The sequence below is a fragment of the Merops nubicus genome, unplaced genomic scaffold (genome assembly GCF_000691845.1).
Source record: "Merops nubicus isolate BGI_N331 unplaced genomic scaffold, ASM69184v1 scaffold11397, whole genome shotgun sequence".
In the NCBI taxonomy this organism is placed as follows: Eukaryota; Metazoa; Chordata; class Aves; order Coraciiformes; family Meropidae; genus Merops; species Merops nubicus.
In genome coordinates, this window is record NW_008621000.1 from 13,180 (window position 1) to 30,652 (window position 17,473).

Consider the following 17,473-nt stretch of genomic DNA (forward strand, 5'->3'; position numbering starts at 1 on the left):
GTTAAGGGTCTTTTGCAACCTAAATTATTCCATAGTCCTATAAAACCAAGAACAATCTCCATGTGTGGGCACAACAGACAGATGGCAAAATCTTACAGGTCACCCTTTACAGGCGAGACTGCCTTTATGAGACTCCAAGGGATTCACACTGGCCCCTTCCCTGAGCCAGTCAACTCACTCTGTATAGCTCCCTCTGAATTTCCCTCCAGTATTATGCACAGATATGTCATCTCCAAAATATGCGCTGCCAAATGGAGACAGTCCAGGATGTCTTTCTGATACACAGGACAGCCATTTGAGTTATTCTGGAAAAAATTATTGGGCTGCAAGCCTTGCACACGTTGACCTTTAGCTGACGGGTAAACAAGTCCTTTTTGTAGAGGCAAAATGACCTGACTCAAACCAGGGGAGATGTGCATATCAGCCCCCCAAAGTTACTTCTTTGGGTAGCATCTGGCAGTGGAGATTTTTCTGTGGCTTGGCAGGGTAGTGTAGGCTATGCTGTAGCAATTACAAAGACCCCAGAACTAGTCAGTGAGAGAAATGTCACATCAGCTTTGCTTATAGCTAGGCATTGAGGGCCCTGTGTGCCACCTGGAGCAATACCAAGACCACGGAAGGCTCTGATGGTCTGGCACAGAATGCAACATTCTGCTCCATTCTTTTCCTATGCTATTACTACAGGTATCAACGCCTGACTGTTACCTTTATCCAACGGAATGTCCCAGTAATACCAATCTCCAAACAAAGCTTAGAAAGAAAACTGAGCCCTGCAAAGCTGCAACTAGGCTGCTGTAGTTGTGTCCTGGAACTGTCAGCGGCAATAAAAACAACCCAAGGTCCCTGAAAAACACTTGAGAGAGCATGAGCAATGTTTGGACTGATCTTGTACTACAAGGTCCAGAGCACTGAGGTCAATGCAGAAACTCTGAATTATGGGTACATGGTTCTCAGAGTAAGCTCAGGCTTCAGACATGCTGCAGCAAATGGGATTGTGCATGGTCACCCATTGCAACCTGTGAACATCCTTTTTCAGTAGGACTTAATTTTGCTTCACTTTAGACCAACAATTTTTTTTTCAGCTGCTGCCATTTCCTTCCTTCCTTTTTTCTTCCCTACTTCAGGGGAATTTTAGCAAGATGTAATATGAGGCAGCAGTTTGCAGCCTCGGGACAGTTTAAAAGCTCAGGAAAGCATTAATAACTCACAGCAGCAGTGGGCTGGGTACCCCAGTGTGTAGCTCAGCAGTGCAGCAGAGTGAACATGGAACCAGAGCCCAGGTGAAGGATGGCTTCCTTCATTTGCAGCTTCCACCAACACTGCTACACGGTGTTTGTGATGTCACTGTGAGCCACGGCAGCATGAGAAAGAGCAAATCCTGAACCTCACTGGGCTGGCAAGGAGCAGCACATAAATGTGTTGTCCCTCGAGCAGCAACCAGTTCTCCTCAGAGCACTGACTCAGACCACATTCTTTGAGAAGCTGGAAGCATGGTTTTTTGTACCTTTGTAATTAATAGAGCCTTGCACTTTGCTCTAAAGACTTAGTTTCAGAGGATAAACTATTATCAAATACAGGACCCATGCTGGTGACTATACTTCCACAAAACTTAATGATTTTTCCAATTATGGAAGGAGCAGTGAGATGTAATCTTGGCCACTAAAACCTGACAGCATACAGTTGTTCACAGTTTCCAGGCTTCCATCACACTGTGAAATACTGATCAGAACAGAAGCTTAACTAACACCTCTTAGAAAGTCTGCAAAAAATGATTTGCCAGCGTTATGCTGTAGACAGCAATACCTGGACTCCTTGAGCACCTCAAGCAATCGAAGAGTTATGTTACTCACACAGGCACCTGTGTTGTTTTGGCACAGCCCTTGCAAAGGTGTGCACCGTCAAGAGCATTACTCAGGGCAGAACTGAGCCATATGATTTTCCAAACTCTAAACCAGATTACAGCCTAATGATTACTTTCCCTAAGCAATTATGACACACAAACACAAGCTGTTCTGAAACACCTCTTCAGCTATTAGCTCTTCAAGACAATCTGAGTACATACTGACAATTAGAGGAAGAAAAGGGAGAGGTTTATAATTTTTTAAAAATAAACTTTTAATGCATTAAATAGGCATGATTGCTATGAGATCTTCCACCTATATGCAATACCACACACTGCAACACACTGCATTTTCACTGTACATTAGAAAGTCTGGGAAAAAATATTCCTTCACTGGAAAAATATCATACAATCACTTAAATAAAGACAACATTACAGTGCAAATAAAATCCTGCTTTTATTTATTCTGCAATTACTGAGTACTTTCTAAATCTTTTTAAAAAAATAATTTAAAAAAAAAAAAAAAAGACAGAAAACCAACATTTTCTGAGATGACTTCCCCTTGCTGAGCCAAGAGCCCTGCTCTGATCCTTGAATCTATAATAAACTGTATACACACTCGTATGGTGTACATTGACCTGACTCGTGTGAAAAATCCCAATGCAAAATCTGCAGACAGCAGCTGCTGGCTGCAGCTGGCTTTTGATCAGACCCAGGACAGGAAGGACTTGGTGCAGCAGCCAGCACCATGAGCTACAGCCAATGTGCCTAACGAAGCCTGGCAAGGCCCCGGTGAGCAGCGCCGCTGGTTTCCACTCGTAACTGCTGCTGGAGAGAGCAGGGGCTTACGTTTCCACTACAGAAGAAGAGAAACAGTGCAACAATGGCAGATTCTCAAAACCCCACTTTGACATGCAAAACAAGAAATATGGCATATTTCTGGCCCAAGGGGCATGAGAGAGTTACCAGAGCCCACACAGAAAAAAAGACTCAGACAGCAGCAGATGCAATCTGATTCCTGAGCTCTGTGAGCTCTGCCACCTTTGTGAACTCCTGCTCTGGTGAGAGAAGATTATGCTAACTTAAAAATGCCTGTATGCTCTTGCCAATTGGGTGATACTAAGAGGAAAATGAAGAGTTCTGCATAGGCTCTGGGGGAATAAAAAGTGCACATAGGCAAGTACATGAGAAATGGGAGGTTTGGTTTCACTAGAGAGGAAGGTTGGCTCTTTGTATTCAACTGTGTCGCTCTTCTCTCCAAATACCATTAAGAACCTACTCCAGTGTAGCTTCAAATTCTGGGTGAGACAGGGACAGCTAGATCCACTGCTGTTGCTGGACAGAATGACACTGGGATCCTCGTCTGTGTGTGATGCATACCGTGTTGGATGTCATATAAAGAACAAGGCAGGCTTTAAAAAAAGCAGAACATTCATCACTGATGACATATGGGACATTCTTGAGGTTATCATCAGATCAGACAATATAACAAAGCACAACATTTACAAGCAGTAAGTGGTGACTTCATTACAGTTTTCAGATTTGCACTTCTAAGCATACATAAAAGGGAACAGTAGTTAAGAAAGCTGAATTAAATAGCATATAATTTCACAGTCCTACTGCAGTCTGTAAAATACATAAACTGCATATAACCAGTTTGCTAACAGAACAGCTGGTGGGTTAATGCACAAGGTTCTAGACAGAGGTGGGAGATGGCACAGAGTGGAGCATCCCAGGCTATTGGTTCCCCATTTCCAGTTTCTGCACAATGTTTTTTTCCCCGTTTTTCCCATTTAACGAGCACACAGAACATGTAGAACAAACATCCACTCTCAAGTGGATGGGCACCAAGTTGTCAGGAAAGGTACAGAGTGACTTCTGTAGTGCTTCTGGGTGACAGTCACTGAAATACAGCAGAAGGCCACTGCTCATGGTGAAGATGGACACCAGGCAGAAGATGTGTGTCAAAGGACCATGTTTGAAGAATACCTTGGTAAACTGGAGAACAAATTCTGCTCTGCTGCATATCACAGTTCTCATTTATACAGCTGCAAAAGCCATCTTATGGAAAGGCAGTGTACACTTGTAGTTAGTCTGCCATTTCAGTAGGACAACTGATCCAGATGAATAAGCAAGTGAAGATTTTGCTACTGAAGCTTTACAAAAGCCTTTGACAATCCCCATGCATACATACTAAACCACATATTAAAATTAATAACCTTCAGCTACTTAAAATATTACAGTGTAACTGCCCCAAACAGAATTAGCTGCCTGCATCTATGAATGAAAACTGCAAATGAAAACAGCAACCTTTAAGAGATTATTGTACCAAAAAGGATAAAAATATATTACAACATATTTTAAATTACATCCCCTATTCATAAATAATTGATCATGATTTGCTTTCACAAAATTATTTTAACATTGTGCATCTAATAGGACTTCAATATTTGACTGCCCCAAGAAACTGCATTAAAAAAAACCAAAACCCACCCAGGTAAGTGACCAAAGCCACAGGGACTTGCCTGATGAGCAGCAACTTCTCAGGTTCACCAAGGACACTGTAGTGTCCTCAGAGCCGGGTTACTCTCTCACATGGAGAAGTTTCTCAGGGTAGCAAGAGAATAGAAGCTGGTGGTGTTTTACTGCTGGTAACTTGTCGATTCTTCTCAAAGCGTGGAGGAAGAACTTTGAGAATGAAGAACTTTCATTCACAGAGAAGCCCTGGGAAGGTTATCTGTTCTCCTTGCATTAAAATATTTATTTCCCATATGTAGAAGCACAGTTCTAGAGACATGCTGCAGCATAAGAGTACAATACACACAATTCCATACACAACTCTGCAGAGTGACCATATCCCCAAGACTAAACATTGGCACTCTCCATCACAGACTCAAGCACTGAATTCCAGCAATTAATTCTGTGCAACCCAGCTTACCTCTCACCTCCCATCCACAGGACGGGGTGAGACTAGGTTATCAGAGGGTCTGCACAGCCACAGGGTAGAGCAGGGACAAGTGTTCTGCTCCTTTGATAGGCAGCTTTTTTGTGCTGTAGTAGTGGATGACTTCAGGAACACTGTCGAAGGGAGGGCTGTTCTGACCCAGAATGTATTTATCTTTGGTTTTCATCAGTTTCATGTGCATAAAACCTTGACTGCTCCTGAAAGGAAAGCAAAGCGTTAGTTCATGCTTGTGCCCAAGGAAGAGTGAGGCAGCACCATGACAGGCTTTCCTTCATGATGAGACACAGCAGTGGCCACATGCTGACAGACAGTGACTGGTGGCTTCGAATTCCCTTGGGCAGTCCCACACAAAGGCGGCCTCAGTATTTTGTGGTCACCACCTGCGCTGTCTGAACCCAGCTGTGCGGTCGCCTTACTGAGGAACTGATCCAGAGATGTGAGGGGATAACCCCTTTCCTGTTTCCCATAACGTTTTCCTGTGAACACGTTCTTTTCTTTACAGCTAATCACGATTTCTGCAACCACAGGTATCAGAGGGCTTGGCCTGTCAGAAGCCTGGGGCTCACTTCACAGGCACGTAGGCAGGCCACGAGTCTCACTCAGACCAGATGAGGCCAGGGCAGGCCCTGCGCTGCAGAGACTTCATTCCTGAAGCTGCCCAGTACATTGCTACATGCAGAACCTGCTGGCTTCAATTGGGAAGGCCTCCTCAGACGAGCCCATTCCCAAGATTAATGGGACTTTAAAGACTTTCACCTGCACTGCACAGAGCAAAGCTGCTATCCTGCAGTCTTTCTGCAGGCAAGAAAGTCTGCGACTTACACACCAGAAGTATTCATTTCCTAGATGCCCTGCCTGCCTGCACAGCATGTGGCCTCTTTGAGGGAAGTCTCACAGGTTATACGGGAAAGGGAAGAGTGGCCTGGTAACTGCGCTGTCTGCTCCTCCAGAAGCAATCCATTCTACACGATGCAAATCTGACAGGCAGCACCCACGCTGCCAAACAGTACAGCAGAGGGCAGAGCTGACCTTGTCTCTTCCCAGCAGCAGTGCTCCAGTGTCTGCTGCCTTCAGCACATCATACAGGCTATTCTGAGAACACAGAGTTTAGCCAGGAAAAAACAAAAGCAAAGAACAGCTTCTCCACTTCCAGACATTAAATGAGGCCTAGAGTTTTTACAGCTACTTGATGTCTGGCTTCCTAGCTTTCCCTAGCTTTTTGGTCTTTTCTGGACGAAAACCATTGTCTCTTGTGTGTCCAGGGATAAAGACAGCAGTGTTAAAACTCGAGTTGCTCTATATCAGCAAGGAAACCGAATTTAAGATGACACAGAAAGCTACAGCAGGAAAACAAATCATACCGTGTTAAAAGCAGCTTCTTTAAAATCTGCCATTGCCTAGTTGGCATGCGCATCATTCCCTTCAGAAGTGCTTGTAGCACAATCAGGCTCATATCTTTTAGATGTCTTTATCAGTTCTCTGACGAAGCGACCTTTTCTGGTGAGCTGAAACCCCTGCAGGCAGTGTAATTATACCTCTACATGCTTAAAAATTTTGCTTTAGTTATCAATTTCTTAGCAGAAAATAAAAATCTCTTGAATCATAACTGCTCTCTAAATTACTTCCTTTAAATTGGGATGTCATCTTTAATAATATATTATGAGAACAGATTTATTGTTCTCTTTCAGTTCACTATGCATCAGCTTGGTTACAAAATGCTTTAAAAATGTGCAGATAAATTTATGGAATCACAAGTGCATGTAAATTTCAGTAGTTTAGCAAGAACTGGAGAACAATCTGTCAACTTCCACTTTTTCCTCTTGAAGTTGTGCTCTGCTTGAGTAACAAAAATCACTGTGCTGATGGAAGAATGAAGTAAAATACTTTAAAAAAAAGTTGTATTCCAGGACTTGCAAGAATTTAATGGAAAATTATATAAATATTTGTATGTTTTTCATGCCTACATGTGTGTGAAGCATGTGCTGTTAATGCAGAACTACACTTCTAAAGCAGGTATGTTCCAGTTCAAGGTGGACCTTTGTATTACAGAGAGATCCCAGCAATAATAGCAAAGGAATCAATATGTAAATATCAGTCCTACAAAATATTTTCTTAGGCCCTAGAACAGGATTTTAAAATAGCTTAACAGCTGCACTTCTACTCAGCCTAAAGCGGGGATGTAAGACCAATCTGAAAATTATGTTTAGACAACCAGACTACAGGAGGGTAGAGTAGATGTGGCCCTTTATTTCTGATGAAGCTACAGATGCAGAAAGGACCTGGTTTGGTGCTGCCTGTGAAAGAGATACCTTGTTACTATCAAATATAACCCTCATTCCAGCAGTAAAAAGCATTTCCAGAACAGACCTATGAGGAAGTCATAAAACCCAAACTGACACAAGGAATGCTAGTGGAAAAGGTAAGTTGGACTGTCTCCCAGACCTACTTGGAAGGGTAGGTTCCACAGCAGACCCTCTCATATAAGGAAAGAAAGGAAACAGTTCTCTTTGCACTTGTACAGCCTATACCAAGGTCATGGGGCTTATTGTTCTCCTGCACTGAAAACCTGGCAAACTTTTCCTCTCCTGGAAATGCAAGTGAGCTTATGTCCCTGTCCATGGCAGGAGGGCTGCACTAGGTGATCTGTGAAGGTCCCTTCAAACCCAAACTATTCCATAATATTCTACGATATGTTGATGCCAGCATCGGTAACATACCCAGATCAGCCTAAGGTAGGTCAGGCAAGCCCAAAACAGCACTAAGACTAGAACAATACTCATTTCTTAATTCTTTCATCTTTGATCCTGGAGTTTGTACTTTCAAGAATGGCAGCAGTACTATAGAGCACTACCACAGTAAATGACACAAAGCCCTCCTTCCATGTATGAACTAAAAGGAATAAAATCTCCAAAAAATCATTTTCTCTTTTTCCAGCAGAGAATCTGTGTGTTATAAATTACCTTTATTATGTTTTACTGACAAGTACTTACTTCAGCGAAAGAGAATAGTCACGCTTGTTTGTCTGACTGTTTCTTACAAGGTAGCTACACTCCTTACACAAGCGCAGCAGGTGTTCTGCATCTGTCCGACTGATTGCTCCATGATACCATCTAGGAAAAAGAAGAGATATTAACACACACAATCCAACTCATACTCCTTTCACTCCTTAATTTCTTTAAGTTATGAATTATGGTTAATATCAGATAGGTATCTTTAAGACCTAACATATTAAGGATAAAAAGGATACTGCTTGCATTACATGAAGTTAACTCAACAGCTTGTGAAGGCCTGTAGTTCCTGTTTGCTGAAGGAAAAAACTTAGATGAGGACAGCATGCAACAGGATTGGTATGCATATTTATGTAAGAAATTTCCACTCAGAGGAAAACCTTTATAATGTCTATTTTGCAAGCAGTAGATCCACAGTATACACATTTACTCTATTTAATCTCTGTGATATATCAGTATTTCAACTAATATAGAGGAAAAAAAAGCAAATAACATCTGAGGAATATGAACAGTTAATAATGAGAAAGATTTACTAAAATAAATCTTTGAGAAAGGAGAAAAGCATTAAAACGTGAAGATCTATAACCAAGACACTTCTAAATATAGCTGTGACAACCCAGAGTGCTCCAAGTAAATCCCTAATCGATCTGTAAGTGGGATTAAACAATTCAGGGAAGAAAGGAAACGGGGAAAGAAGAGGTAGGTTCCTCACTAAAACGACCGCTGCAAACAAGGAACCTCCTTGGTACATGCTGCTCTGTAACAGCAATTAAACTCTCAGGATCCAGGAGTAAAGGTTTTGACCCTTTCCCCAAGTTTCCCAAGCAATGCCATGTTCCTGGCTCTGCACTACATTGGTCACATCTCTAAGGAATCTCCTTTCCTGCAACTGCCAGATGCACTTTGAAGCGCAATGTGACACCACCGTGTCTGCCTACACAGGACGATGCACACACCAGAAGTGCTCTCTGCTGTTACCATGAACTGCCACTGCTCTTGTTCAAAGAAGTTCTCTTCATTTGTTCTCATTTTATTTCTCTGTTGAACTTACTCTAAGGGAGATGTTCCAGTTATAAGACAAGACCAGACAGATGTCTTTGACTGAAACCATGTTCTTAACTACTTTGTTCTGATATCAGCTCCACTGTCAAGTATGATGAATGTGCTCGTAAAAAGTTGGTGTTCAAATTAAAAATTCATTCTGTGCCTGGTTACAACTGAACTTCATGTTAGAGAAAGTTAAAAAGAGGATTACAGTATTGTATATTCAAGACAGACTAGAAATGGAAGCCCTGACAGCTCCATCATTTCACAAATAAAATTGAGACACTGATGCAAATGTTTTCAGTCAGTGTTCTCCCTGTTTCCCATTAGATATTTACTGCTGAAGGATATTTCCCAACAAGCAATGTAAAGACTAGGCTGTCTCCTGAATGTATGGGAAGAATATTAATACTAAGTGTAAATCAGAAACTGGATTTGAGAGTCTAAAAATTATTCCTATTAGCTAAAAATCCTCTCTCTTTCTTTTCTCCACTAAGGGCCAAATAAAACCAAAATAAAATATGACTAGCCAAAACCAGGGAGATATCTTGGACTCTGATGTTCAGAGAAAAGTATTTCATATGTTCTTCAGATTTGGTGTTACTCAGTTGGCAGAAGTTGATGGAAAAAGAATGAAGGCCTGTTGTTCAAGCTCCTGTCTAAGTTAGCTATTAAAATAAGTAGAGTGCTATAATCAGCTAAAATGTCGCAATTAATTTTCTGTTTCAGCCGTATTGGTTCTGTTTGGACTGAGTGTGTCCATTTTTTAATTGTCAACACAAAGATATTTCTGCAGAAAGGTCAATGATTCAAATGACAATAGTGTGATTACAAAATAGTGAAATGACAACTCGTGAAAGACACCAGTACATAAGTATGGGACATAAAAAACCTGAAGACATGCCAAGTCTTCTAAGAGATCCTGCAAAAAACAGGCACACAATGCAAACCTGAAAGCAAAATTCAGACGTAATTGCATACGTTGACTTTTATAAGGATATCCTCCCAGGACTGAAAGCACCCTGACTGTAGTTTATAGAACATTATTCCTGATGTCCCTTACATTCTCCACAGTCAGTTTCAGCCACTAAGTGGCCACAGCTCCACTGAAGACAGGACAGCTACCTCAATTACTGTAGTAAATATAATCAGTCATTACAGCTCATATAATGCACAATGCTACTCTGCTTCTGAATTGGTGAAGTGCTGGGTTTTAAATTCCCAGCCCTAAATGAGGGCTGGCATATGGACAATGTCTACAGCCAGGCAGGAAATACCCTCCTGATTGCTTTTCACCCAGGGTCTGGCCAGCCTTGCATGGGCACTGATGAGGAGAGCACCACCAGGTGTCCCTGCCTTCCACATCAACTTGGAGGCAGGGGAAGAAGCCCATGACTCTGCTGGGAGGTTTGCCTGCACAGTGCATGTGCTAAGTGGGGATTCTGGTTGTTGGAGAGGCTTCCCGACTGCTCGCAGCAAGTGGAGTTCCCAGGATGTTGGGTAAATATCATGAGTCTCTTTCTGGGAAACTACTACATGATAGGAGACATCACCTGGCTGACTCCATCTCCCACAGCTTAGTTCATGAGCCAGCTCACTCCTTTCTTCACACAATATGCCATGGATGAATGTGTTTGTTTATTCCCCCCTTCAGTGTTTTGGCACCTTGGATCATTTATGTATGGTTTAAAATCAAAGGGAGGGATCTGTCTGTCTGCCTGCTAATGATAGTATCTTACTGTTTTGGGCAAATGGTCAGCAGAAGAACTGGTCAGAGCCAAACAGTTATGTCATCAGATCTTGTATATGAGGCTGCGAGAGATCTGCTTTCAATAAGACAATGGAAACAGAACTTTCTTCTTTTCATTGTTGTTGAGGTAATTGAACAAATTCTTTCAGTTCCCCTGGACTGATGAGTTACTAAGTTCATAGTTACAGATCTCTTAACCACAAACAACTAAAAATATTTTCTTGATTTATTATTCCACCTTCGTATTTCTGCCTGTTTGGGAAACTTCCTAAACTACCTATCCACTTGTCAACGTGCATGCCTCCATCCCCCTAGACCTTGTACTCCATTCTACAAAAACAGACTTGGGTTTTGTAGAGAAGATGGAATGGTTTGGCACGTGCTGTGGAGAGGTCTCATGCTACCTGCTTGACCACTTTGAATGCATGAATAATCTAAGGTACAGTAAAACTAAACTCGTCCATCTTCTGACACAGTGTTAACTCTGTATTAATTCCAGGCTTGATCCTGTACGTGAAGAATCAAAAGAATCTCCTGTTATTAACACTTGACTAGTTAGAGGAAGAAAAACTAGTTCTGCAGTTTTCAGTTATATATAACTGCAGTTGTACTAAAAGAGAGAACTACGTAATATTTTTGTGAGTCAAAAGTTAATTAACAGATGCAGAACTTCTTGCAGTATTTTAAGTGTCATTTTTGGCGGTAGTGTGCGATGGAACTACCCAAATCTGAGGACCAAAATTTACAGTCAAATTTATAGCCTTTTAGTTATTTACCTAACAGTATTGGTGAGTGATTTCTTAGTAGTGGTTGCTACATGCTCTGTCAGAGATATCTGCTGGAGACGGGTGGTATACAATCTGTCAATAAGTAGATGGTTCAAAGGCTGAGGTTGATTAGATGGAATGTGACACCATGTGGAATATATTATTCTCTGTTTCAAGCTTAAGCTTCCAAATATTGCACATAAAAATAGAATGTCAAATGAAAATTAATTTCTGGAACTACCTTCTCTCTGGTGCAGTTGACAGAAGAGATTCTCTATTGCTAATCCTCACGATATTTCTACCATTCCTGAACAAAATATTCCCAGAGAGAGCATACTCACATCCATGCTAAATTATGTCCTTCCTCTTGTGAAAATAAATTCTGCACCTAACTTAGGATGACTGTGTTTGGAGTGGGACGCCTTCAGGGATTCAAGCCTCCTTACTTCCTCACTTTACCATGTGAATCCACTGGCTTCTCAGTGCTCACAAATATCAGTGCAACCTGTGCAAATTGCTCCAGAAGACAACTTTTTCTTTCTTTGTGATCCCTTCTGTGAGGCTGCATCTTTGGCATGATACAGGACAAGCTGGTCATCCCATCATACAAGTCAGCCTGTCTCAAAGGTTTAAGGAATACCAATAGTGAAGCAAGACAGAAGCCACTCATGTAGATACCAGACATTCACTTCAAGGAATTCCCCCAGAAGTTGTATTTGGAGCTGACAAAACTGCTGCTAGAGACAACCCTCACGTCTGACACCACCAGAGTAGAAATAACAGTCCTTTTTCTGAAAGCTCTGTAAGTTGTTATTATCAGTCTCTCCCTGGAGCAGTATTACAGCCAGATGCAAGGCACATCTGAGGTACTAGGAACATGCTCTGCAGCCACAAAGACATGGAACTTATTCAGCTTTGAAGCACAATTTGTGTGCATGTGATATAGACCTGTTTTTCCTAATGCAATGCAATCAACATTGCTGAAAGTAGAATAAAGGTACATACTTGGCAGGTAAAACTCACTGTTGCTGAGATATATTTCCTGCTTAACACTGTTTTGTCCTCCACAGAAGTTACATACACTTTGCAGGATTAATAATAGTTTTTTGTGAGCTCTAACACACAAAAAGTGTGGGGCAGAAGGGCAAGCTGGACAGCAAGATTTGGGACATTTGCTGCTCCTATAAGTGGAAAGGCAAAGAGCTAAAGAACAATTATTATGCTTACTTACATTTGCTTCTCCAGTTGAATAGTTGGATCTATTCTCTCTCCCAGGATCCCACAAAATTCAGGACTGCCATGTCTGATGGGTTTAAAGCCTCCTCCAGGTACTCTTAGCTGCCTGCACTGGTCATTTGAGGGAGAAGGAGATGATTGCCATTTCTCACTTCCATTAAATTGGGCTGTAAAATACACAATAATTACCTCTCCATGCAAAGTAAACAAGGACCAAAATAGTTGAAGCACTAACAGAGGTTCCACACTTCCCAGGGAGAATAAACTTGCACATCCAGTAGCATTAAGAAGTAGTGGTTTAGCTACAAAATTATATGAACAACGTAATGGTGTTCCTAACTATGCAAAATACAGTCCTAAAACACTCTTGTTTTTCCTTCCTGTAGCAAAATCTGTTTTCCAGGAACAAAACCCACATTTTACAGAAACAAAGCGTTGTTGTAAAGATTAGTGCTTATCGTAATATTTGAAGTTTTCCCCAGATTATCATATTGTTCAACAAGTAACAATAAAAAAGACAGGCTTTAGGTCACCTGCCATAATTACAGTAACAAAAAAAATGAATATCAAGAATCTAGCTTGCCTCAGTTTATGTGGAATCAAGCTAACAGTGATCTAGGTGCAAATCCAAACAGCTAACACCCATCTAGTCATGCCAGAAATACTGGCAAGCAGCAATGAATGAAAAGTGTATCCAATTATACAATGCTGACACAAGGCTTTTTTCCTGAAACAGTAGGGTAAAAAGAGATGAAAAGGGTTGTTAATTTCTTTCACAAACTATGTTACTCCAAGAAAAGCAGGATGACTTATTTTACAAAGCTGTAACTTCTTGAAGCACTGCCACATGTGTAGCAAAGCACATACTAATGATGTCAGTATCCTCGTTCTACACTTACAGATTCTACATATCCTGACTTTTTTTTTTTTTTTTCAAATTATAGATATTGACAGAAACAGTGAAAGGAGCTACCCACACCATTCTCCTGACTCTTACTGCCTTCTGTGTACGGAAACCTAACACTTCCAGTTGCAGATGGACTTTCAGCAACGCCATCTAGTGGGGACAAGGCAGAAAAAACTTCACTGTATTAGAAGTCAAACATCACAGTTTGACAGGAAGGAAACAAACACAGCACAATCAGCTACTCTGTGAGTTTCAACAGCCAAATCAGAGAAAATGTTAAAATGAAAGGGACTCCCTACAAAAGCATGCTCTGGATCTCATGCACTTAGAACTGAATTTACTACAACACACAGGCATGTGGCTGTTGGTTCTTACCGATTTCCAGTGATGCTATACAACAGGAAGACAGCTGTAATGTTCAGAGAAAGATAATGCATACAGAACAGAGATGTGCTCTTTTTTTTTTTTTTTTAAATATACTTTCCTCATGGGGATACTTCCAAATTCCCCCTCTACTCAGAGAAAGTAGGCACAGACTATTGAAAAAAACGTGGGAATGTTCAATCATATTCTGAAGTATGCATGGAAGAAATATGCTGGTTATTTCTTAAAATGGAAACTCAGATTTAGCCTCATTACTAGGTAGTGAAAGCTGACTAGCATAACACGGAGAAAACTGGATCACATGTACTTGTGAGTGACATATACAAACAGCATTACTATCTGAACTGTAAGAAAAACACCTGGATGTAACTTGGGAACTCTATGAAAACTCGTGAGCTTAATGACAGCTTCTGACAAGTCAACATCCTTTTGGGCACCCACAAAACAATTGGTTTATAAAACAAACATGAAACCGAGTTCTGCTTGTAAACAACATCTTTACAACGTGATGGCTAGAAGTAGGACCTGTTCTTCATAAGCAGCTCAAAGTTAAATTTCTGTTGCTTTTGAATATCTTCTGTGTCTGAAAAACTCAGACATGTCTCTGGACTCCTGTCCTTTTATTTTTTTTTTTTTTAATTAAATTAAATTGGCAGGAAGGAACAACCACAAAGGGATATATCCAGGTAGATTAAACTGACAAGTGTGATACCTAGTCAGGCAACAACCCATGCAATATTGTCATCAGAACTGAGTTTTGCTGCTATAATCCCCTCTTAACCAAAGCTGTAGTACTTTCAGTGAAGGTTCAGAAGCTTAATTCCATACAACTGGGAGTGTAAAGTTTTTCATTGCTATGTTAATTCTGTTTACATAGCCATTACAGTTATGGAACTGGCTGCATAAATGGACCTTTCCTCACTCTCCATGTGGCCACTGTTCCTCAGCTCTGTAGCTGGTGCCATACCCCTCTGGTGGTGGTGTGCCAGAATTCCCCTGCTTCAAGTCACCCAGTGTCCCAGGCTCCAGCTTTCTGTGCGACAGCAGCTGCAGCCAGCAGAGGTGATCAAGTCTGGCATCTATGGGTGCTCCTTCAAAAAGTCTGTGATCAATGCTGAAAACCACGACCAAATGGCCCTCTTCATAAGAGAGGGACACTCGTTTTGTAAAGCAGTACTGAGATGAGCTCTACAAACTTCACATTTCCTTTGCCCAAAGGTTTGGTATCCCCTACATGACATCCTGGATAGCCCTGTTTTCTCACACACAAAAATGGGAGCCACTGTCAGTCTGACATTCCTGAATGGGCTCTCCAGTGCTGCCATCTCCTTTTCCAGGCTTATGTGCAAGAAAGCTACTTTTCTTCCTGCTACTTTGCCAGCCTCAGCTCTTCTGGGCACACCAGTTTGTCCAGCTCAGCAGGAGGTTTAATAAGACCTGCCCACTTCCCATAAAAGCCATCAAAACAATTCCAGCTTCAGCTGTGCAGCCTTCCAGTGAAACAAAACCAAACTTGTTTGTGAAGAACTCAATCTGCACACTGTCAAAACTCTGAACTCCGGCTCTGCTACACAGAGACACACCTTTCAGCACTTGGAACTGACACCCTAAGTCCCTCAGGAAGCCTATAGATGGCTGGCTCCACAATGTCGGTGTGACACCAGCCCCAGCCCCATGCTCACAAGCTGCGGTGTAGACACACCCACCTAACTAACCTAAGCAGACATCACAGCTTGTGTGCACTTCTAGTATGACACATCTCAAACTCCAGGTTGGAGATAAACAGGTTTGTTTCCTAGGTCTGTTACCTGGCAGAACATTTACTGCATAAGTCTCTGTGTCTGCACCTCACATCACAAACATCAGTTGTTCCCTTCAGACGAACTTCTCTGAACAGGTAAGTTTTAGCAGAGGGTCCCTTCAGGTTCACAGGTTCCACAGCTCCAAGTAGCTGGGGGAATTGCAGCTGTGGGCCTCTAAAGTGGGACATGCCTATTGCTAGAATTTGTACTTAGACCACCACTTCGAGCACCAACATTGTGCTCTTCAGAGAAATCCACCCCAGCTAAGAAATGAAAAAGCCCCATGTGGCCTAGGTACACGAACTAGCTACATTACAGAACCACAGTACACACAGTTAATCAGAAAAGCTCTTCACACATCTCAGTAGATGATCAATACTTCTCCACTGCAAACTTTCCACTGTTTTAAACTTAGAAACTGGCCCTCTTCTTTCCTTATTTTAAACATTTATAACTCCTAGGAATTAGATTAAGTACAGAGACTCGAGATGAGACAGCAGCTTGAATCTGTGCTTGCAGCTAATCATTAGATATTTCTTTGTAACAAATAACCAGGCACCTGAGACATACAAAGTTATAAAGAAAGACAGATGCAACCAAAGAAATGTAATGAATCTCAAAAAATACTCGCTCTCTTAGCACTTTAAAATAGAATGCTGCATGCTGAGCCTATAAGAAATTCAACCATATCATAGTACTTCGTAAACTTTCTTTTAGTCTGTTACTTTTGTAAAGCACTATTTTAATTTAGTATGTTTTCATAACAGTTAACTACATAATGCTTAGAAGAATAGTTACATATAAGCCAGTCAAAGTCTTGTGCTGGATGGATTTTGCCTTATTAATTCATGGTTACTTGTAGAAAAACTAAAAACTACAAATGAAGAAAAAAATCAACTAAACTAATATTTTTATTTTTAAGTCAACACTCAAACTATTTCAGAACATACCTGATAAAGACCAAAAAAGTGAGTATGAAGATGATTACAGAGCTCTTAAACAGAGACTTAAACACCAATGAACTGTCCACACAAATGTAAGCAGTAGAAACTAATAAATATGTTCTTCAGAGTCAATGAATAAAAATCATTTCATATAATATGCACAATACATGAAGAATAATGGCTAAGATTTCCATATGCACATACCTGACTCTTAAGACAATAACTTTTAAAACTAATAATCCAATTTCTGTGGATACTGTATTACTCACTGAGAAATCTGTGAAGTGTCATCTCACCGCTGACAGACTTGTAGTTATCCCACAGCCTGTGTCTCGGTGTTGCTAAGCAATAAAGTTTCTGCTTCAGGAATTTTGTGTACTTCTGGGTAGCACGTAATCACCATCCTTGTGTGGGAAGCTCATGATAAATTTGATATTACTATTAGCTTTTGGAAAATTATCAGAACTAGTCCGTAAGGAAAAATTCAACTCAAAGAATCCTTGTGCTATGCTAAACCACAGACACCAGCTGCAGAGAGATAAACAGTCCTAAAAAATTCCACCTTGGAAGACTTCAGTGTCACCTGGTGAAGCATTTGTTCCTCCCCAGGCAGTAGGAATTAACTGTTCAGCTTCCTTACAGGAGCTCTTCCAAAGCAATCTGCAGTTACCGTAACACAGACATTCCCATGGCATCTGGCCCAAGCCAGAGGGCTGGAAGGGTGGGGATGGATGAGGAAGCACACCATCCTCCTCCTCTATGGGCAGAAATGCACACGAATAGGAGAGAGTCTTAGGTGATAGGCTGCAGGTGTCTGAAGGTGGGA

At 41.3% G+C, this 17,473-nt stretch overlaps 1 protein-coding gene across 1 annotated transcript in view; it reads right to left on the minus strand.

The window, feature by feature from the left end:
- Positions 1 to 4,818: 4,818 nt before the first annotated feature.
- Positions 4,819 to 17,473, minus strand: part of SHB (Src homology 2 domain containing adaptor protein B) — a 31,659-nt gene continuing 19,004 nt past the window's right edge. The window contains exons 4-6 of the mRNA XM_008944302.1: positions 12,606 to 12,777; positions 7,796 to 7,915; positions 4,819 to 5,002 (exon numbers count right to left, since the gene is read on the minus strand). Of these exons, the coding sequence (XP_008942550.1) occupies positions 4,819 to 5,002; positions 7,796 to 7,915; positions 12,606 to 12,777 (476 nt within the window). The remainder of the gene's footprint in view (positions 5,003 to 7,795; positions 7,916 to 12,605; positions 12,778 to 17,473) is intronic.